General features: G+C 36.5%; 1 protein-coding gene across 2 annotated transcripts in view; it reads left to right on the top strand.

Moving 5' to 3' along the window:
- SLC38A11 (solute carrier family 38 member 11) overlaps positions 1–18,220 on the top strand; it is a 56,160-nt gene extending 37,940 nt beyond the window's left edge. For both annotated transcript variants that reach the window (XM_014786028.2, XM_087434945.1), the window contains 5 exons: positions 3,442–3,512; positions 4,197–4,358; positions 7,409–7,521; positions 10,985–11,116; positions 17,862–18,220. In XM_014786028.2, the coding sequence (XP_014641514.2) occupies positions 3,442–3,512; positions 4,197–4,358; positions 7,409–7,521; positions 10,985–11,116; positions 17,862–18,155 (772 nt within the window). In that variant the 3' untranslated portion in view covers positions 18,156–18,220. The remainder of the gene's footprint in view (positions 1–3,441; positions 3,513–4,196; positions 4,359–7,408; positions 7,522–10,984; positions 11,117–17,861) is intronic.
- Positions 18,221–22,695: the final 4,475 nt, after the last annotated feature.

Below are 22,695 nucleotides of genomic sequence, written 5' to 3'. Positions count from 1 at the left end.
TTTATTTTTTAACATTGTATATAGATTATTTTATTACACAGACATTTTATATTTACCTTCCATTGATTTTACCAGGTTTATCAATCTTTACCTTTATGGTTTTTGCTTTTCTGGGTTTTTAAAAATGTCTTTCCTCCCTCAATATCATATTTTATTTTTTGAATTTAGATATTAATTTGGAGGGGCTTGCCCGGTGGCACAAGTGGTTAAGTGCACACGCTCTGCTGCAGCGGACCGGGGTTCGCCAGTTTGAATCCCGGGCGCGCACCAACGCACCGCTTGTCAAGCCATGCTGTGGCAGCATCACATATAAAGTGGACGAAGATGGGCATGGATGTTAGCCCAGGGCCAGTCTTCCTCAGCAAAAAGAAGAGGATTGGCACCTGTTAGTTCAGGGCCGATCTTCCTCACAAAAAAAATATATATGTATATTAATTTGGAGAAAATTGACATCTACATGATGTTGAGTCTTCCCATTCATATGTATATATGGATATGGTATGTCTCTCCATTTATTTGTGACTTTCAATAAAATTATATAATGCCATTAAGATTATGCATATCTTTCGAAGTATTTAGTGTTTTTTTTGTCACTGCCATTTAAAAAACATTTTAATTGGTTATTTATGTACATTAACCCTATTGATTTTTGTGTATTGAGCTTGTGTCCAGTAACATTGATGAATACTCTTATTAATTCCAATAGCTTGTCAGTAGATGCACCTGAATTTTCTGTGTACACAACTATCTTGTGTACAAATATTTTATCACTTTCCAATGGTTACACATCTTATCACTTCTTATTTTCTTGCATTAGCTAGGAATGTCAGTAATATATTGTGAAAGCAGTGATAGTGAACATTTTTATCTGGTTTCTGCCTTTAATTGTAATATTTCTAACTTTTCACTTTTAAATATGTCATTTGCTATAGGTTTTGGTAAATATTCCTTACCAGGTTAAGGAAGTTCTATTTTATTAATAGCTTACTTAGCATGCTTATCAAAATAAATACTGGATTGTAGGCTTTTCTGTATATTTTGAAATGGTCATAAGCTATTTTTCTCCATTAATCTGTTAATGTGATGAATTACTTTAATAGGTTTTTCTGTTATTGAACTACTTGCATTTTTTGTAAAAACTCTTCTTAATCGTGATTTTTTTTCTTATACATTGCTTGAATGCATTTGATAATATTTCATTTTCTATTTCAGTGTCTAAAGTTAGAACAGTCTTTAACTCCATTTTCTCATCCACATTGAGTATCAAGGTTTCAGCAACCTCATATAATAGACCAAGGAACTTTCTCTCTTTTTTTGTGTGTGGAATTGGTTGTTTCTGGAACTCAATCACAGGCTATTTTATAGAAGATTGGAAAACCATATTCAATGTTCCTTTCCTTCTCTTTACCTAGATTTGTATACACACTTTTTCCTATTTGTAACGTTTTTTGGTACTTTCCTTCTTATAAAATCAGCATCATTAAGATGAACACAGAAAATCCAAAATTATCTCTATGTATGTTTCACACTCCATCTCATCTAGGAATATATTCAAGGCACCATAGGAACCAGGGAAAAATTTAAAAATTTAAATGGAAGAAAAAAATGAAAATCAAATTCCTTCTACCTTTTCATTACTAATATACGGGTTAAAAGTAGGACACTACCAAAATCTGTACTGAAGGGAAAAATGAGTATTATTCTCATGCAAAGACCCTAACAGGGGAAAGTAGATCATTTTAAACATATTAGAAAGTTAAAGATCTTCAAGCTTTTACAGTTGTTAGTGCTGGCTTTTCTAAATCATTTTTTTTTAAGGACAGTGGACAAAATTTGTATTTTTCCACATTAACATTGGAATTTGACAGGTATTCTGCTACTAGTAATGTTCACTGCAATGAGAGTAGTGGAGGCGGCAGGTGGCAGCAGCTCCCACTCAAAAAACTGTGGGACTCAGAACAAGCTGTAACAGCCGGAGGCCTCCCTCGTAGGCTAGCTAGTTCCTTTTTTGTGTCTATAACTGCTCATTTCACATATGGAAAGAAATGATATAATGCATAAATCCCACTAACTTTGACAAAACAACTGGTACTTTTTTGTGTCTACTTTACATCGAGAGTGAATAACAGACACGAAATAGATGGATTTACACGTAGTGCCTTTCTGCTTTCTAGGACTCTTCTTCCCCATCCCCCTAGTCTATCTTCATGCATTCTTTTGGGTCTCACTCAAGCCTGTCCTTTTCAGGGAAGCTGGCCTTGCTTTTAGACTTTTTGCTACCTTTTATTAAATGACAGTGGATAATAATAACAATATTAATACATAAGCTGGTAATACTAGTGACCATTTATTGAACAACTACTATATGCTAGGCTCTCTTCCAGAAGTTTCACATATTTTATCTCATTTAATTCACACAATAACTCAATGAATTAGGTACTATTATTATTATCCCCATTTTATAGATATCAAAAGTGAAGCACAGAGAAAGGTTAAGTAACTTGCCTAAGATCACACAGCTAACAAGTGGACAGGGCCAGAAGACCAACACAGGCTATCTGACCTTGGAGCCTATGCTTTTCACCATTACTCAAGGATCCATTAATCAGGAAGACCAATCTCAGCCAACAGACAAGCTAGCAAATATTTTAATTCCACTAAGAAAAAGGTTTCTTCAAGCTGTTTCAAGTGTATATATTTCCAAAACCACTTTGAGAAGTATATGCACAGTATATATTCCTCAAAGGGAATTTGAGGCCTCTAGTGGAAGACATAGTGGGATGGACAGACCAAGGAGACAAATCTCAACCTCTTCGCTTACTATCTGTGGAAGCTTGGCAAGTTATGTCATCACCCAGAGCTTAACTTCCCTAATGTAGTAAATGGTGATGATAATACTTAAGTGTTATTGTGAAGATTTAGATAACATAGGATAGTTGCCAGAACATAGTTAAGTGCATCCTCGGTTAATATTAGTTCATGTCCATATTCCTCAATAAACTGTAGTGCCAACTAAGAATTTCCCTTGGGTATGATGAGGCTGGAAGAATGAGTTAGAGGGGAGTGAAGGACAGCATTGATTAATTGAGGAAGAATATTGCGTTATTTATTTTTGTATCTCCCTCAATGAGTATCTCAAATGAAGTTTGCTGTTAAATTGATGAGTAAATAAAGTCACAAAATTAAGTAGTCAATGGATATTTTAAATGTGTAAAAACAGAGTCTTTCCAAGTATTTGACATGCATTTTAGAGGACTGGGGTTAACAGATAACATTGATATTCCTTGGAAATTTATTTATAATTAAATAAGATTAGTAGAGGCCTCTTAATTTCTCCCTTAAGGATATTCAGTTTATATTGTGACACCATTTCCTGTTCTCTGATATGCTTCTGCTTGCATTTCTTTAATCATTCATCAAATTAACTGATTTCTCTTCTAGACCAAAAACAGAAGATGCCTGGGTATTTGCAAAGCCCAACGCCATTCAGGCTGTTGGTGTTATGTCGTTTGGTAAGTGTATAGTTTCCAAGGCCCTTTCTCGATATGGAGGCTTGTGAACAATGAAAAAGTGCTGTTTCATGTTTGTGTCTGGAGAGTAGATGTCCTAAGTTTTAGACTTCCTATTAACTGCTTGTGATCTAGTTTGTGCCAATGTAAAATCAGGCTCAAACTTTTCTCACTCATCACTAAAATTTGCTTCAGTTCGGACAAGTCTCTCTCATGCAGAAAACTCATTAAAGTCTTCTGTTTCTTAACTTGAAAATCTAGCAAGTGTTATGGACTTCTTCAAAACCTTGTATACAAAGTATTACAAATTGGCCAGACATCTAAAGCTACTCTGTTGTATCCCAGATTGGAAAGGAAGCCATGGACTGAAAATGTGGTGGTGTTTAGATTTCCCTTAAGATTGGAAAGGCCACTAGGAAATGGAAAATGGGAGAGAAAGTTGGATAGGCCTGGTTAACATCAAGACTGACATGAAGAGACCACATATGCCTAATGTGAATGAAATTTCTCATTCCTAGAGCTGTTAGGAAGAGTATTTTCTGACATATCTGGTAAATCAGGATATTTAAGCTTCAGTTTATTATCATTCCAAAGTAGCATATATCTGTGAATTTTCAGAAGTAAAAAGAGAACCATAGTACTTGCTTTAATAACGCTTTTTTTTTTTTTTTATTTTTTGTATTGCAGCATTTATTTGCCACCATAACTGCTTCTTAGTTTATGGTTCTTTGGAAGAACCCACAGTAGCTAAGTGGTCGCGCATCATCCATGTGTCCACCTTGGTTTCTGTATTTATCAGTATTCTCTTTGCTACATGTGGCTACTTGACATTTACTGGCTTCACACAAGGTAAAATGAGAGATTCAGCCCTCTATTTTGGATTTCACGTGGAGCGGTGCTATCACTTCTCATTTTAGGTACAATTATACACAATATTCTACTTCAAAGTATCACTATCTCTTCTACCTATTCTTTCCTCTACCTTCCTGCCTCTCTGCTGTTTCTGTTCCCTAACTTTCTCCTTTCTAAACTGCTAAACTTATTTCTGCAGTCTGTTCTCTCTCCTTCCATGCTTTCACTTCAAAGCACATGAGCTCTGGCTTCCCTCTCTACTATTCCACTGCAACCTCACTTTCAAAGACACCTATATCCTCCCACTCTTGAAAGCTAATAATCTGCTTGGTTCCGATTCTCATGGATCTCTCTGAATCACTTAACAGTTCTGAACATTCTTCCTTTCCTCCCGTAGAGAAAAGAGCACTGCCATACCATCATTCACTCTGTTAATATTTTTTTGTCTTTGATTCATCTTTGCTTTCTCTTACCTCCTCTTCACCTTCTCTCTCCCCTGCCCTCCATTAACTGGCTGAGGCAAGTTACCTTTTTTTCTCTCAACAAATTCTCTGGAGATTTTCAGTTTTAACTCTAGTCCAGATCTTTCTTTTCATTTCCAGCCTCTTGCCTGCAGGACAGTTTTACTTGGTGTCCCATCTTACCTTGAACACAAAACATCATCTTTCCCACAAAACTCCAGCCGCTTCTCCCCCTCGTCCCCCCCCCCCACCGCCCCACTGCCCCAAACCTAGCTTACTTCTCTTTTCTTCTCTTCACTCGGGCCCAACAACTGAGTGGTCATCTCTTCCACTTCCTCTGACCCTTACATTCACGCATCTATGTGGTGTGATATTCAGGGTATTCTGACAGCCTGCTAAATGCTGTGATTCATGCATTTCGCAGCTTTTGCAGGTCTATTATCTCACTTGACCTTCAGACAACCCTATAAAGGTAAGTGGAATAACTAGTTTTACCCCCTGCTTAAAACACAGAGAGGTGAAGTAACTTGCCCAAGCTGCTGGTGACAGAATAGAAAACAAGTCTCCTGACTTCCAGTCCAATTTTCTTTCCATTCCACTTTGCTGCCTACCCCATTTTGGTCAAATATAAACCATTAAAAGCTGTCTCTTAGCCTCCAGTTTAGAGCTAAACTAAGCTCTTAGCTTAGTTTTCTGATGACACTGAAAACTGGGTGGATGGTGCATTGGGTGGATAAATGCATTGTTTCAAATAGAGGTTACAGGTGATTATGATTTATAGGCAGATATTTCTCAAGAAATAAAGATGGCTTCAAAAAAGAGTGATTAACATAATTCCAATGCAGTCAAAAATATAATACGTGTGTGCCATTAGAGTGCAGTAATGAAGTACCTTGAAAGTCTTGATAAGAATTGTGTTTCGAAACATTGCCATGTATCACTATTATTACATAGTTTGCCAAAACAAATGGCCTGTAGGCTCCGATCTGTACAAAACCTTGGTTTTTAAATGCCTTCTCTGTAAGAAAGACATAAACCCTTTTTCTTAGTCATACCTTACTGGTGTTTTTATCAGCGGTAATTGCTCAGATATAATTAAGTCTTTATATAACAAAGCTGACAGGTTGGTTTTGTTTTTTGTTTTTTGTTTTTTTTTCCTAGCCATAATTCCCTAAAATACACTTAGACTCAGGCTGGAATAAGCTGACATTGTTTCTTCAGGCCATTTCACCTTAGGCAAATCTGGTCTTGTTTGTGCAAACTGCATGCTTCTTTTCTTTTCCCTTTCAGTAGATAAATTCCAGCTTGTGAGGCAGTAAGAATTCTAGATTGTTCTTGACGTTCCCAGAGACTTTTGAAAAGGTGCAGGGCCCATTTTTTTAGTGGAGGTTAGTGAACAGGAAACTTCAGTCCTCTTTTTTCTCAGACTGCTGGAGCCTTTCCAATCAACCTTGAAGCAGGTGTCTGTCACTACTTGTGGTTTAATCCCCTTCTGCCCAAAAGGCACACTAGAAAGTAATATACATTTGTTCTACTTGATGGGGGAGGGGAGAAGAGTCACTTAAAGTAAGTCTTAGGAAGAAGTAGGCCATTTAGCTTTTTAATGAAAAAAAAAGTACAGAAGTGTTTTGTTTTCTTTTTAAACAGTGTAGTACTGTGTGACTTGTATCTAATTTTCTATTCAGTATAATTGAAAAATGTGACTAAGATTTTAAAATGTAAGCATGAAATATTTAGGAAATAAATAGTTCCAAATATTCTTTGTTTTAGCATTGGGAAACTTTTTTTGCTAATGTGGCTTCTGTGCCCTCATTAGATCCTGTATTTCTTCATAGGTGTCTGAGAAAATACAGTTTCTAAATAAGAGTTGGTTCAAGGTATATATGGTCCATCGTTTAGTTTGTAACTAATTAAATATAATGCTCTTCCTGGGAAATAACCGTATTTTCACAGTTTTGAATCAATGGGTTTACACTTGGGTTCATTGGATGCCATGAAACACAATGCATGTTTGGAATTTCTTGCTGTGGCCCTGAGTTTGTGATTGAACCCTATAGCATGATATACAGGAAATTCAGCCCCCCAGATGTGCTGGTCTACTCTTCCTTTCAGGATTGTCCTTGATCTAAGAATGACATTTCAAAAGGAAATTTGTTTATTTTAACAGGCCTTTTTTTTTTTTAAATAATGAAGTCATTTACTTACCAGAAACAAAGACCAGAAGCAAGTTTATAAAACTAATGCACAAAAATTTAGGGAGTTGACTCTGGTGTGAATAAGAAGACAATGGATAAAAGTATTTTTTAGAAGTTGATACAAATTTAAAGAAAGTCTGCCCAAAACAAACAATGAGAATAAGAGAAAAACTATGAGTGATGAATTTATCTTCAAGTGGAACATGTACTAGTTTTAATATCAGTCAATAATTGTGTAGTTATTGAAAGTAAAAACATATATCGACATGCTAATCTATTCTATTAATTAAATTAAATCAAATTTATGTAGCTTCACTTGTGTAATAAATATCCAATATCTCATTTATGAGATGTTTGTCTCAAATATTCACTATTTTATATTATTCTCTAGGAGACTTATTTGAAAATTATTGCAGAAATGATGACCTGGTAACATTTGGAAGGTTTTGTTATGGAGTCACAGTCATTTTGACGTACCCAATTGAATGCTTTGTGACTAGAGAGGTAAGCACAATTCCTTTCCAACACTACCTAGATGATCTCCTTCCTATATTTAATTTAGGAAGATTTCCAAATAATTCTATTCTACAAATTCCCGAATGCATGACAAGTAATATAATTTATAAAATTTTCTTTTTCAACTAGTTTAAAGATAAATTTATATTCAAATGTTTACAAGATATTTTTTCAAAAGTTAGATTTGAAAATTATGTTTGGTGGTTTAATTTATACTCACATAAGTATAAATATTTGTACAACTGCATTCCAAAATGAATGCCAGCCTTTAATATAGCCAAACTAAGTTTTTTAAAAAACATTCTTACAAAGAAATTAAGTACTAAGTTTTAAAACATGTCTTATGAAATTGTCTTTTGCTAAGATGTTTTATAAGTCGACATGTATTAAAGGCACCGTAGAACAGATTCTGAATAGTTTTGTTATTTTTAAAAAACTTAAATGTCTTATTTTCCATGGGAAGCCAAAATTCCATTTAAACCATTAGTTTTATAGATATATTTATATAAATATATTATTTACTTATATTTACTTACCATATAAATAGTATATTATTCATATATATATTTCATTTATAAAGTCAACTCCGAGTTGTGTTATATAGTCCACTGGTTTTGGAGGAAGATTAGATGAAAGAGAACTAATTCTTTTTGTGTAAAATTGAATAACGTGGCTTGTCAGGAATCCCTTATGCAGTCAGCTAAGAATCCACCATACCAGTTAGCAGATAAACATGATCCTGCTTCACAGTGGTTCTTTCAGGAATCACACTGAAAAGGGCTTAGTCTTAGGATCTATTCCTACAGGCTGTTTACACAGTGGCGCCATGTGAATGGGTCTAATGTGTGAAGTGAAATGCCTACAGAGCTTTAAATACACTAACTAATCAGCGGGCTTCTCAAGGTGGACCGGTGCTTACCTTATGCCAGTTCTGGGGATAAGGAACAGCACAGGGAAATGGAATAAGGAAATGTTCAGCACTATGTGTGTCCCTTACAATTACCACTTGTCCTCACTTACAAATGTATAACTCACAGGACAGTTCTCCACCTCGAAGATAAGGGAGAAATAAGCTGAACTAAGGTTGATTTTATGAAGATTTTTGAAATCTAAGGGCCTGTAAAAATCTTGCTAACTATTGGTGGATGCAGGAAATGGTTTTATCTTAGCTTCTGCCCAGTGTTGTAGGTTCCAATCTGATCTCTAGATCAGCATAACAGATGGTGCATTCTCCCGTGGTTTCTGGTGAACTGCTTGTGGACGGTCTGAGTCACTCCACCTGCACGGCTTCTGTCTTCAGTACTGGGAACTTGTGTTTCCTTTCTAGCTGCCATGACAGGAAGACAAAACTAAATTAAGATCTCTGCCATGGTAACAAATGCTAGACAGAGGAACCTTGTATATACCTTGCCCATTCACTTCCTTTCTCTTTCTCTCCTTTCCAGAGACACACACACACATATACAGTTGGTATAAACATAATCAAAGCCATTTCTATTCATAGGTAAAGTAGCCAGCCACATACAAGGGTGCCAAAAAGTCCATCTACCCCTAATAAATATCTCTCACCAGCCTGCCTCACTAAGTGATTTTCCACTATCACAATCATATCTTAGAGACATCTATAAAAATGAATTTTAAATAAGATAATATTTGGAAAGACATTACCAATTGTAAACCATATGAGTAAAAGTTATTAGAATCCCCATTAAATTACTAGCAGAGTTACGGCAGTATCCAGTCTATGGGGAATGTTAACTTATCTAGGAATGTTACTTATCACAGTTTGGAGAGTTGGTTTCGCTAAGGGCCCCCAGCATCTGACCCTCTCCTACAGTTTCCAACTCTTGTCTCGTTCTTTTGCACAGTCACCACCCTATTTAGACTATCTCCTCCTTGTCCTCCATAGGTATCTTTCCTGTTCTTATCTCTTTGCTCTTTTTCACACTGTTGCCTCAGTCTGTAATTCTGCTCTAAATCCTATCGTGTTTCAAGCCACACCTCAAGCCAAGGTAGGACAAGTTCATTTCAAGAATGCTGTAAATCGGATTACTCTTAGGGAGGCAGATCTGGATACCTAAAGCTCCTTCTAGCTCTAAATTCTAATTGATTTTTTTTATCCTGTCCTAAATTGATCGCTTACTTGTTTTATTAGATTGGTTGGATCTCTCCAATTAGAATGTTAATTCTTTTATTTATTTATTTATTTATTTATTTATTTATTTATTTATTTATTTTTTTGTGAGGAAGATCAGCCCTGAGCTAACATCCATGCTAATCCTACTCTTTTTGCTGAGGAAGACCGGCTCTGAGCTAACATCTATTGCCAATCCTCCTCCTTTTTTTCCCCAAAGCCCCAGTAGATAGTTGTATGTCATAGTTGCACATCCTTCTAGTTGCTGTATGTGGGACGCAGCCTCAGCATGGCCAGGGAAGCGGTGTGTCGGTGCGCGCCCAGGATCCGAAGCCCGGGCCGCCAGTAGCGGAGCACGCGCACTTAACCGCTAAGCCACGGGGCCGGCCCTAAAATGTTAATTCTTGAGAGTAGCAATCATCTCCTAGACATTTTCTCTTTGCAAATCACATCATAGTGTGGGACACATTAAATAGGTAACTGTTGATTGATTTCCTCATCAGAGTATCAGTGGAAAATGGTGACCAAGTCTTCTTCATTTTTTTTGTGTGTGTGAGGAAGATCAGCCCTGAGCTAACATCAGATGCCAATCCTCCTCTTTTTTTGCTGAGGAAGATTGGCTCTAAGCTAACATCTGTGCCCATCTTGCTCTACTTTATATGGGACGCTGCCACAGCATGACTTGACAAGCAGTGCCTCGGCACATGCCTGGGATCCTAACCTGCCAACCTTGGGCCGCCAAAGCAGAGCATGCACACTTAACCTCTGCGCCACCCGGCCAGCCCCAGCTCTTCATTTTTGTTGAGGAAAGGCAAGGTAAAATAGACAAACTGTATCAAGTAGGATTTAGTTTATATAAAATTGATTTCTTGTTAGTAAAGGATATTACACATCCATTATTATTAAAGGAAATTGTGGTAACTCTTAGAGGTCATTCAGATAATCTAAAGAGCATCTGTAGTTTGTGTTAGTGGTAAGCTTGTTGGACTCAAGGAAGAAGGATAAGGTAACTTTCCAAGGTCTCTCTTACACTTGAGAAATATATTCATTCACACATTAGTATGCCACATTCTGGGTCTGTAATATAATCCACTGCCTGTCTAATAGTTCAACAAAGAATACTTGTTATTGATATGTGTGTGTGTCTATGTGTAAGTACTTTGGAAAAGATAGAGCATTCATAGTGACATAAGAGTTGACTGATTGCCATATCGGTAGTATTTTATACAGCCCTAAGTGCTATAATATGAAATACTCTCTTAATAAGTCCTGCATGCCTCTAAGAATCCCTCTCTAACTAATATGTTTATTTGGCAGGTAATTGCTAATGTGTTTTTTGGCGGGACTCTTTCATCAGTTTTCCACATTATTGTAACAGTGGTTATCATTACTGTTGCCACACTTGTGTCATTGCTGATTGATTGCCTTGGAATAGTTTTAGAACTCAATGTAAGTACATTTAAAGGTTTACTCCTTCCACTCTAAAAATCCCTTTAAAAGATAACGTTTATATTTCACATGAGGTGTATTTTCTTTAACAAAGGTGTCATTGTCTGAAGTGAAATGAAAATGTGCTTGTTATATTAGAGTAAATATTCATAATGATGATATTGTGTATTTTCTAGGACTATATACTTTAAGCAGTGGTTTTTCATTGGGGGAAATTTTGCCTCTCCTCCCCCAGGGGGCATTTAGCAACGTCTAGAGATATTTTCGGTTGTCACAACTGGGTAGGTGGGTGCTACTGGTATCTAATGGATGGAGGCCAAGGATGCTGCTGAACATCCCAAAATGGACAGGACAGCCCCCAACAAAGAATTATCCAATCCAAAATGTCAATAGTGCTGAGATTGAGAAACCCTGGTTTAGAGCACTTGCACATATTTTATTTTCTATAATACATAGATATTCCTAAAAATAACTATAAATTAAATGGATCTAGAATGTCCTTGGCTGAGTGAAAATAGGTCTAGAGGGATTCATTAAAAATATGTAAATGAAGAACCATGGCCCAAGTTCTTTTTCCTTAAAATATTTTTTTCTCTCTCTAGACCTTTCCTTTGGAATCTCTTCTACTATGTCCCAAATATAGGTCCTCATCTGAGTTAATCACATCTGAATTCATACTAGCTTTTTGCTTCAACTAGCACATATTTAAGTTCAGCTTCCAATATTCTACTATCATGTTTAAAAACTTTCACTTTCCAACCAGAGCACGCATGAACTCTGTTGCCTCTATAATCTGACCCCATGCTTCCTATGGAAAGTTATTTACCATTTACTTCCCAAAATCTACCCTCAGCTCTAGACAGTCTTATTTTCGGCCTGTGAGTAAGCCATATTAATTCCTCCTTCTATCCTTTGGCTTATCTGTTTACCCTTCCCTATAATTATTATTTTCCTTTCATTTCTGTCCAAATCTTACGAAGATTTAAGTTCTAGTGCAACTTCTAACTCATTTATTCATTGATCAGATATATATTGGGTAATTTCTAAGTGCCATACAATAGAGATACAATGATGGGAGGAAATCAGGAAGGATGCATGCTTTCTTAGAGCTTACAATCTCACAAATAAACATAAAAGTTCAGCTGCTATATAAACGATGAAGAAGAGAAAGGGAAGTAGATGGGCTCCCAAAAGACATTTTTGAGAAAAGATTTGAAAGGATTTGGTGGACAGATTCAATTGGGAGGACAGAGGGATAGAGGGACATGTCAAGAATGATGCCTTGGTTATACTTTGTGGAACTAGAATAATGATGCCATTTAGTGAGACAAATAGAAGTGGATCTACCACTCCAGGATCATTCATGTTCCTCTTCTACAATCCTTATGGAATTTCTATTCAGGATCACACCTCTTAGCATTTATTAGTCGTGCACCATGGGGAGGGCAGACTTTTATGAATGGGATCCCAAGTCATCATTTACTCATTCCATTGAGAGTTGATGGATAGGTGAAGGTATTATTGTCAGTGCCCAAGTCACTATTTCCTCCAGACACCATTTGGATTTGAAGTTCCAGACAAAGGCAGTGGGATATTCAGTCAAGAACATACTATTGGGGATTTTCTTATAGGAGAGTAAATGGAAAGTAGGGAGTAGGCAGCTTCCCAAAAACACAGAGGACTGTGAAATCATCTATTCCACCAGCAATGGAAAGAGAGTTCATAGGAGAGGTGGATAAATAGCAAAGGACTCTCTACCTACTTCTCAATTTTGCATAGGCCAAAGGCTAATGGGTCCACTCAAAATCATTTCATGTTCCAATCTTGATTTGTATAAATGGATGACTGCTACCTTAAGGCACTATCTCATGTCACATACTGTTTGTACTGTCCATAAGCTTGCCTTCTCCACCAAACTATAAGCTCTTTGAAGCCAAGAATGAATTTAGCTGCCTTCTCCATCCTCCATGGTATCTAGTATAGTGCTAAGAACACAGTGCTTAAATTGCTGCATGGGCATTTGCCCCTTGGGACTACAGTTCAGGAACTCTTTCTACAAATGTTCCTGGACGTAAAAGACGTTCTTTAGCGTAGCACCAGGAAATTAGGTGTGGCAAAAAATTGTTGTTGGTGACAGTAGTAGTAATCCTTCAACTATGCTGAGGAGATGATCAACATGATTCCCAACTCTGTTATTTCTTATTTTATGAAATGTCTCATTTGAGTTCACATGTTTGGGTTTTTTTTAATATGTAGGACATTGATATGAGAGAAAATATGTTTATCAACTGCCTGACCACTCACCACATCTTGATAGCCTAAGAATTTTTTGTTCCCTTTAAGTTAACCAAGCACACACGTATTGCTTATTTTTTAGGGATGATATATTTTTGTAAATTTGACCATTACTTTCTGTTAGTTGCTACTCTCCCTGACACTTGCACAACAAAATTGTAAGCACATAATCACATTAAATATTCCCTATTGTATTTATGTTAAAAATTTTTTGTAATTAAGACAGAATTCTGGTATTGTAATCAGAGAAGAATATTTGGTGAATATCTGTTATAGAAACAAGATCTGAGCTGGCTGTATAAGGAGTATTTTTTAAAATTTAAAACATGATTCTGGATCCTTAGATTTTTTAAAACCTGATGATATAGACATTCATTAAAAAACAATTAAGGAAGAGTGCTAAATTATCTATGATCTAATAAACCAAGACAATTTCACTAGTTTTAAAACACTTTGTAGAAATTAATAATATCTAGGATCCCCATTCTCTTTCAGACCACCTGAGCGTATGTTTTTCAAGTCAACAAAAGTCTTTTGGTGTGCACAATAACATATTCAGGTCTTTACTCAACTCTCTTTCCTGCGGGCATTTGTCATGTTTAATGGAGCCAGATGAAGCATTTTTTCTGTCAGTAACTAATCCAGGCTGGATCACGCAACACATTAGAAGTAAGGCATGCTGTCAGACCAACAGTGTGAGCCAACGTGTGTTGAGCATTTGCTCTATGCCAAGTGTTTTGCATGCATTATCTTCCTTAATCTGTATTAATTTTACAGATGAAGAAACCGAGGCACAGAGTGATTAAACAGAATGATTAAATAGGTCACACTAGTTGTAAGTGGCAGAATCAAGATTTGAACACAGGATTTTGGACCCTATAGCCCATATTTTTAATTGTTATGCTAGTCTGAGGTTTCCTAAATATAAGGCTTTAAATTATGTAAAATAATTATGTTCACTTCTCTATCCATTTTTTAAGTTAAAAAAAATCTATGCATTGAGTTTACCTGTAAGTAAGGTTAAGAGTAACCTGTAATATATAAGGATAGACTTTAATAATGGGTTAAAATAAATATCAGGAGATGAAATAAAATGGAACTAAAAGTTTTTCATATAATTAATAATTTTTAGCTAATAGATTTTGTCTTAGCTAATAATTGTAGTACTTGAGGAATTCTTTTCTTTTGTGGCTTCTGAATCATCACTAGTAGAATAATGATATTCATAGATGAGATGTGTAATAGAATCAGACCTTCAACTTGCAAAGTTAGGGAAACGCTGTTACTTATTATAACTATTAACTATTATAATTTATCCTATAAATACTATAGGATAAATTATTTGCAGGTATATTAGTTATTTAATAAAAAGCAAAACCCCATTTAGATCTTAGCGTCCCTTTTATTTCATTGTTTTCATGGCATAGACAACAATGACATATTTTTCCAAAGCAAATGCACCCTTAATTTTAAAGGATTCGTTTTAGAAGCAAATAAAATAAATATAAGTCCCATTCTTGGTGATAAGAATCCAGCATCTTGGCACTGATGCTGCTATTAGAGAGAAGAGGCATCTGCAGTAATTGGGCCCTGTGGGTTTCTACTTGCAGCAGTACAAACAGAAAAGATGAAGCAGCTGGTGCCTGTGGCCGGAGTAACCAGCCCAGCAAGCATTGTGTGCAGCTTAGAGTGGAAGGAAGAAAGCAAGCCAATTACCCAGCGAGAGCAAGATACAGAGATACAGTCATCAGGGCGAGCAAGCCGTAGTCTAAGCTACCAAAGACCTTTTGAGCTAGACAGATTTTCTTTTGAAGGTATAGGAATACATATCGTGAGTTCAACTTGATCACAAAGTAGAAATTTAAAAGTTGTATAAGCATTTTTTTAACTTAGTTTGCAGCTTCCTTGCATCATTTGAGAGGTTTCTATTGAGGTAGGAGACTTCAGGTACTTTTCCAATCTGTATTGCCAGTAAAAATCTTTAACATCTTCTGTTATTTCCCTACAGCCAACTGCAAAATGCCCTGGCATCCATAGTGTTATCATCAAAGGGTAGTGCTGTTCTGCCCTTATAAATAAGACTGTATTTTATTGTCTCTTCAATAAACAGTTATGGTATTTACGTCCTGTCAAGCAATTTCAAAATTATTTCAAAGCCAGTGGCATATTCTCAAGCAAGGCTATACTAAGTAGGTCAAGTAAGCCAGACCAATTTATAGGGAATAGAGCAGATGGAACTGCACTATCATTTTACTGATGGTCTTGGGTCCTAGCAACAACCTCTAGCAAGAATGAGCTTTCCAATATTAGGAAAGTAAGTGCTATCTAGATAAGACGCCCAACTGGACCCCTTCCAGTACCAACATCAGCTATATAGTTTTCCCACTAATTGCTACTTTCTCAACTCTGAAGAATTATAGCATAAACAGAACTCCCATTGCTTTGCACTGCCCAGGGAGTTAGGTTTGGAAGAGTCCCAAAATGCTGACTGATGACAGCTTCTAAGCAGTAGCTGGTGGCAGTCTCATCCTGATAGCATTTTCACACTCTGCAATTCCAGATGAATTCACATCACATGTTTGTTCCTATAAAGAGAAGAGTCTCTCTCTCTCCACACACACACACACACACACACACACACACAGTACATATATATATTTGTATTTTAATTACCTTTTTATTGTTTTCAAAAATTATTTCAAAGAAATCAAAGGGCAATAATTATTATAAACACATATTGAGTTCTACAATATTTTCCATAACTTAAAAAACATTGCCAGTTTCAAGTATCATGAGGGAGTCTAAGGAATCCATAATTCAATTCCAGCCATGTGAAAACTAATCTTTTATGCACTGTGTACCTTTGTAGGTATTCATTTATATTCAGGTGCTATGAATGGTAAAATTATATTGTCTGTATATTTTAAAATAGAATAAAATTTAGTACCTCTTAGAATTTTCTCATTCTTATATCTCTGACTATAGAAATATTTTCCATGAATTGTGGTCCCTCCTGTTCTTCCCCAAATTTTTAGATGCTGCCTGGCAAGTCTGATTTCTTAATGTGTCCTCCTTAATTGACATTTCTCTGGACTTTTGCTATTTTTGTAAAAAATAAAAAAGTTATATTTTTGGAATCATAGTTGTAATATACCTGGTATGAGGATGGTACTTAGTATAAAACACAGTAATTTTATTATATGGCGATATTGAGAAAATATTTCTCTTTAAACTATTTTTAGGGCATAATCTGTTCTTTTACATCATCCAACTTCAAAATCAGTTATCTATAATTTTCCCTGGGCAAAATCTATCAAAATAATAGCAAAAAGCTTTCAAACCATAGGTGATAGGTGTGTAGGGTTTCATTATACTCTTCTTCCTACTTTTCTGTATATTTACACATTTCCATAATAATAACTTTTTCAAATATCGCAAACATGTATTTTATGGAAAACTTGCTTTTAATTCTAAACCAATATCACATTTACTATTGAATGTCTGTGTTAAAAAACTTGTGTTTTATGGTTTAAGAGACTATTGTTTTCATGCAGTTATATTTAATACATTTTATTAATAATATGTGTTGTATTTTATTTAAAATATAATGAACATTTAATATAATTAGAAAATTATATTACCTAAAACGCATTAAATTTTATCATGATTTCATTTGCAAAGTTTCTAGAGCAAATTTGGCCTCCTCAAGGGGAAAGTCTCTTTGCCTTTGAAGTCAATAACTCTCGGTATTGTTATGATAGACAACACTACTTTCCATAATGTTCAGTGTGACGTTCCCCCTCAGGTTGGACTTAGCTGTAAGCTAATGTGGGGGAGGGTGAATGAGTCATAGTCATTAAGTTCTGCTGTCAATTTTCTAAGGTAATTAGTGTGTTTAGTTTTACTTGAAAGAAGATTTAGAAATGCTATTTCATGTTAAGTGCCCTTGAGGTTATCATTTTCGTTTCTCATATAGACAGGCACCTATGTTCATACAAACTCAGGTGAACAGGAAAGACAATATGCCCTAAACACCTCCTAAAAGTCCCTTCCAGTACACAAATCACAAATAGACCTCTCCGATTTGAACGGCATAGTAAATACACAGTAATCTGTAATGAACAGTACAAGGAAATATGATGCAACTGAAAATATGGGAAATTTCAAGAGTTTGTTTATTTTCTATATTATTTTCTGATCATTTTTTCTTAAGTCTGATATACTGTTATATTATTTTACTCTTCTCCTTTGTAAATATTCCACCAGAAAAGGAAAAACTTATTCCTCAGTCTTTCTTGGAATTATTTTTCTTTCTTTCATTTGATTCAGCTGAACCTATCAAACTTTTAACATATGCAATGACAAATATATTTTGTAAATGTTTGTAAAAAACTACCCCAGGAATGCTCCATCTGGTAACATTGTCTCATTTCTTGTTTTCAACACGCAGGGTGTCCTCTGCGCGGCTCCTTTAATTTTTATCATTCCATCAGCATGTTATCTGAAACTGTCTGAAGAACCAAGGACCCACTCAGATAAGATTATGTCCTGTGTCATGCTTCCCATTGGTGCTGTGGTGATGGTCGTTGGATTCATCATGGCCGTCACAAACCCTCAAGACTGCACCCACGGGCAGGAAATGTTCTATTGCTTTCCTGACAATTTCTCCTTCACAAACATCTCAGTTTCTCATTTTCAGCTGACAACACAACTTTCAGTTTTAAACATCAGTATCTTTCAGTGAGTTGACTGCTTTAAAAAATATGTATGTTTTCATAGACTTCTAAACCGCATAATAACATCCACACGTTTTAGTCACTATACTATAAAATTATTACTTTGGCATTTATCAAGACTTGGTTTTCTTTACTTGTTAGTCCAATGTAAAAGATAAAGAGGAAAAGAAAATTGAATGTATTTTATCTTAAACTGGGACAAAATAAGTGTTTAGTTTTAATGACTGTGCTACACTAGTCTGAACCGCAGAGGGAATAGTGAAGCCTTTGGCATTGCTGCCATCCTCTCCAAGCATCATTCTTTTATTTAATATGTGAGCCGACATATTGTGCTTCCAAATAAGTAGATGATTGTGGGTTGGATTTGTGTGTGTGTCCTTTATGAGAAAAAAAATATTTTTTGCCTTTTAAAGTCTATGGAATCGAAGGGAAGGGAAACTCAAAATTATTAAAGAGAGTAAATGTTCTAAGAGCAAAGTGAAGCTCTCCATTATAATTTCAGCAGCATCCCTTGTTTAGAGGGAAGTAAAGCTCTGGAGAAATGAGTAAAGTCCTTCCCATGTTAAGAAGCATGAATAACAGATTGAATATACAGAGTAAGATGTGTGACGCATTAAAATTACCTCCCAAGTTTTGATCCTGTAGGAATATGATGGTAGCACCACTAAATAAGTTATAAAACAGGGGAAAAGCCCACAAGTTGTTTTGATGCACAAGCCCAAGAGATCGGTTATCCATCAGCTTTGGACTGGTTGAATTTGAAATGCTGATGGGAATATACAACTGGAAGCTGATCTTTCAGACTAGAAGCTTTTTGCAAGAAGAATCAGGGCTACCGAGGAGCCATTCTTACTCCTTGGGGGGTCCTCGGAGGGATTCTTGGAACCTCTTGTTGGCTGGATTCTCCAGAAGCAGACACCAAGATGGAGTTTGGCCTGCAAGGTATTTATTAGGGATCATATCTAATGAGAGAGAGGGGGAAAGCAGGATTGGGAGGGCAAAATGGAACTGCAATGCAGGCCAACACACCCTCAGCCAAATCCACAAGGAAGTCTGGAACATACGTGGCCCATCAGAGTTGTCCCTGTTCAGGGGAAATAGCCGGGTTTTAATGCTGCTGTTTGCATCAGTCCCTGAAGGGGGGCACCTGCGGAAGGACAAGCCCTTGGGCCAGGCAGTTCTTTGCAGCTTAGCAAACCCTGAAGGAACTGAGAGCTGGAGGCCGGTAGCTGGGGCACTACATGCTTCCTCATAGGGGATCTGGGAGGCCCAGCTGTGTCCACCACAGCTGCCCTCAGTTTTTACTGACGACTCTTATATCTCTTATTGAGGATTTCATGTCTTCATATCTATGACAATCTTTAAAAGGTAACAGAAGAAGATTGGGGACCATCTGAGTGGCTACCTTAGATTGATATATGTTATATCAAATATTGCCCAAGATTTGGGCTCCCACCTTTTTCATTTGTATTTCAATCAAGTTGACTATCCATAGTACTATATTAATTGTTGCCAAATTGTGAGAAAGTATCACAAACAATTAATACACACAAAATGTTTGTACAAATCACAGGCCAAAAAAAAAAAAAATCCCACAAGAAGTGTATAAAGGATACTTTCACAGTAGTTTGAATAAAGACGTGGTGAGTGCTGAGTCCTCACGTGACTCATAGTGAGCCAGGCCTATTGAACATAAAGGAAGCTGCAGCTTAGCGAGCAGAAGCATGCTCTGGCTTTGAGTGGTGATTTTTGCTTCAATAAAACATTATCTATGCCACTAAATTAATTTAAATTCTATTGGCTATATAGCTTTTCCATATTTAATTTGTAAATTTGTTTTTTATAGTTGGTTTAAGAATCATAAGGTTAAGTGGCTTGTACATATTTTTAGATGGATCTATGTTTTGGTAAAATAATAATAAAAATACTTTCAGTCCATACTGAGGGACTGTAAGAAATTTTTGCAGCAGTCCATGCCTACATTACTCAAGACTGAGAAACACCGACCTACATAGTTATTAGATAAAGTCATGAGAGACGAGATTTCCAAGAGAGTACAAAGAGAAGTACGTCAAGGATAACGTAATTTAGCACTCAACCCCTATTATCTTGAACTTTTGGTATTGCCTCAGATAAGTTAACCTTGACTCTTCAAGTAGATAAAAAGCTCCTGGTAGGAACTGAGTGCCATATTAATGCCTCATAAATATTTGTTCTGTTTTGTTTCTTTTTTTCCAAATCAACTGTAGAACAAGACAGCCTTTGACCCAGTTATTAGCTGAATGGATTACCAACATCTTTCAAATTATTATAAAATAATCTTAGGAACTCAAATCTATTTTGCAAGAACACTCATCTGTTTCTTTAATTGGCCACCATGCAGAACTTCAAGAACCCGCATCTGTTTTCTGCCTCAATTTAATAAGAGCTTTCCACTGAAACTCAATCCCTCCCTGCTACTTCTTGCCCCTAGCAAAGCAACTTGAAGGTTTTAACCCAATTTTTGAAGTTGTCACTACATTTAAACTTATAAAGTGCTTCTTAAAAAACTTAAAAAAGGAGGAGAAGGGATAATATCTTTACACACTAATGCAAATATCTAGCAATAAATTTCCTTTAAGGGTATAGATTGGATGGCGTCTCTATAACTTATGAATTGGGTCCTTGTCTACTTCACTTATAATAGGATCTTTAATCTGAACCCTCATTTGAACCATCCCCAAATATCAGAACAGGTAGACTGCTTCCCTTCTCACTGTTTCCAATGATGTCAAGCAATAATTGTTGCTTCTTGTCTTTCCTAAAAGGACTCTGAAATCCAAGTTATCCAACTGAGAAAATCCTGAGTAGTCTGCTGGAGTAATACTGCACTCATCTACTTAATTAAAGATTAATTTATTGGACAGGAGCAGGCCTCCTTCTGGTTTATGTGCTGTACTCTTCTCAAGAAAAGAGAAGTGTTAGTCTATTTGTTAGTAGAGCTAGCCACTGACAGGACCAGGGGTTGTCAGGCAGTCCAAGTGTGGTTCGAGCATGGACCAGCCAGTGACCGTGAGGTGGCGGGAGTAATAATTAGCTACACCAATCCAATAAGCTCCTTTAAGAATTTATAATTCCTATAAAAAGTGTACAAAGGATTTGCCAGGATAACAGAGCAAACATGCTGAGTGGATGAGAGATACCATGAGCTAGAGAACCCAGAGGGGGAGACAGAAGAGAGTACAGTCATTGTCTAGATCAGTGGTTCTCAACCTTCAACATGTGTCAGAACCACCTGGAGGGATTGCTAAAACACGGATTGCTGGGCCTTACCTTCAGAGTTTCTGTTCAGTACTCTGGGGTGAGGCCTGAGAATTCGCATTTCTGAAAAGTTACCAGGTGATGCTACTGATGTTGGTTCCAAGATCACATTTGAATAAGATTAGAGGTTGGACATAAGAGAGATGCTAGATGGGGCCATCTGTGTGGAGGATGGGACAAAACACAAGCAAGCTGTAGAAATGCCATGGAGGAGCGCAGGGAAGAAACTGAGGCAGGAGACATAGGAGGGAGAGCTATTGGCCCATTAAATGTACTTATCCTTTGCCTCTTTTAAAAACCATATAGAGGGGAAAGGAGAAACCAAGACGGTAAGATTAGCGAAGAGTAATGATGAGCGAGGGGAGGAGAGTTAACGACAAAGGGAAAAACACAGATTGTGGTCTAAAGTCAACACAGCTGCAGTGGTTAAGCCGAAAGCCTGGTGCGGAGCCTGTCGGCATTCAGGGACAATTGCTTGAGCTTCATCCTCTTATTACGAGAAGGAAGAAAATACACTGCTTTCTCAAAAGTACGCCAAGTTTTCCTAGGACCAAACTCTCAATGGAACGTCTCACTTGGAAAATTATGTAGGGAATCTGAGTAAAACTCAGATTATACTCATAACAACGTCAAGCAGATAAAGAATTTGTGGCACTGTCTTCTATAGGGCACTTTAATAATCATTCCATTAATGTTTGCTCACTGACAATGAACATTATCAATAAATTTAGCTTTGGAATTTTTATCATACTATTCATTTATAGCGATAGGCTAAATGCTCCATTTAAAAAAAGAAGCACATAGAGATTTAGTCTGTCCTTCATTCGTAACTCCCATCTGATTCTGGTCCTTACCGATTCCCATCCAGACTCATGCCATGGCCTCTTACCTGAGCATTCTGCCTTCAGGCTCTTCTCCCTTCAAGATGATTTGTGCTTCACTCCAAGAATCATCTTATTAAACTGATGCTTTGATAACACCACTTGCTTGCTTAAAAGCTCTCCATGAAACTCTTGTGCTTATAAGATAAAGTACAAACGCCATAGCCTGTGTTCAAAGCTTTCATAATATGGCCTCAACTTGTCACTCTAGCCTTTTCTCTCATGATTGCAGGAAGGAACCCTTTATTCTAGCATAACTAGATCATTACTTTACACTAAAATTGCTCTGTGCCTTTTGCCTTTGCCCCTAAATTATTGCCATTCTGTCATCTGAAATGTCCAACCCCCCTCCCATCAAAACTCTATC

Source organism: Ceratotherium simum, chromosome 9 (assembly GCF_057802395.1).
Source record: "Ceratotherium simum simum isolate JZ-2026a chromosome 9, ASM5780239v1, whole genome shotgun sequence".
Taxonomy (NCBI): domain Eukaryota; kingdom Metazoa; phylum Chordata; class Mammalia; order Perissodactyla; family Rhinocerotidae; genus Ceratotherium; species Ceratotherium simum.
Note: the sequence above shows the minus strand (reverse complement) of the source record. Positions and strands in the feature narration are given on the sequence as shown.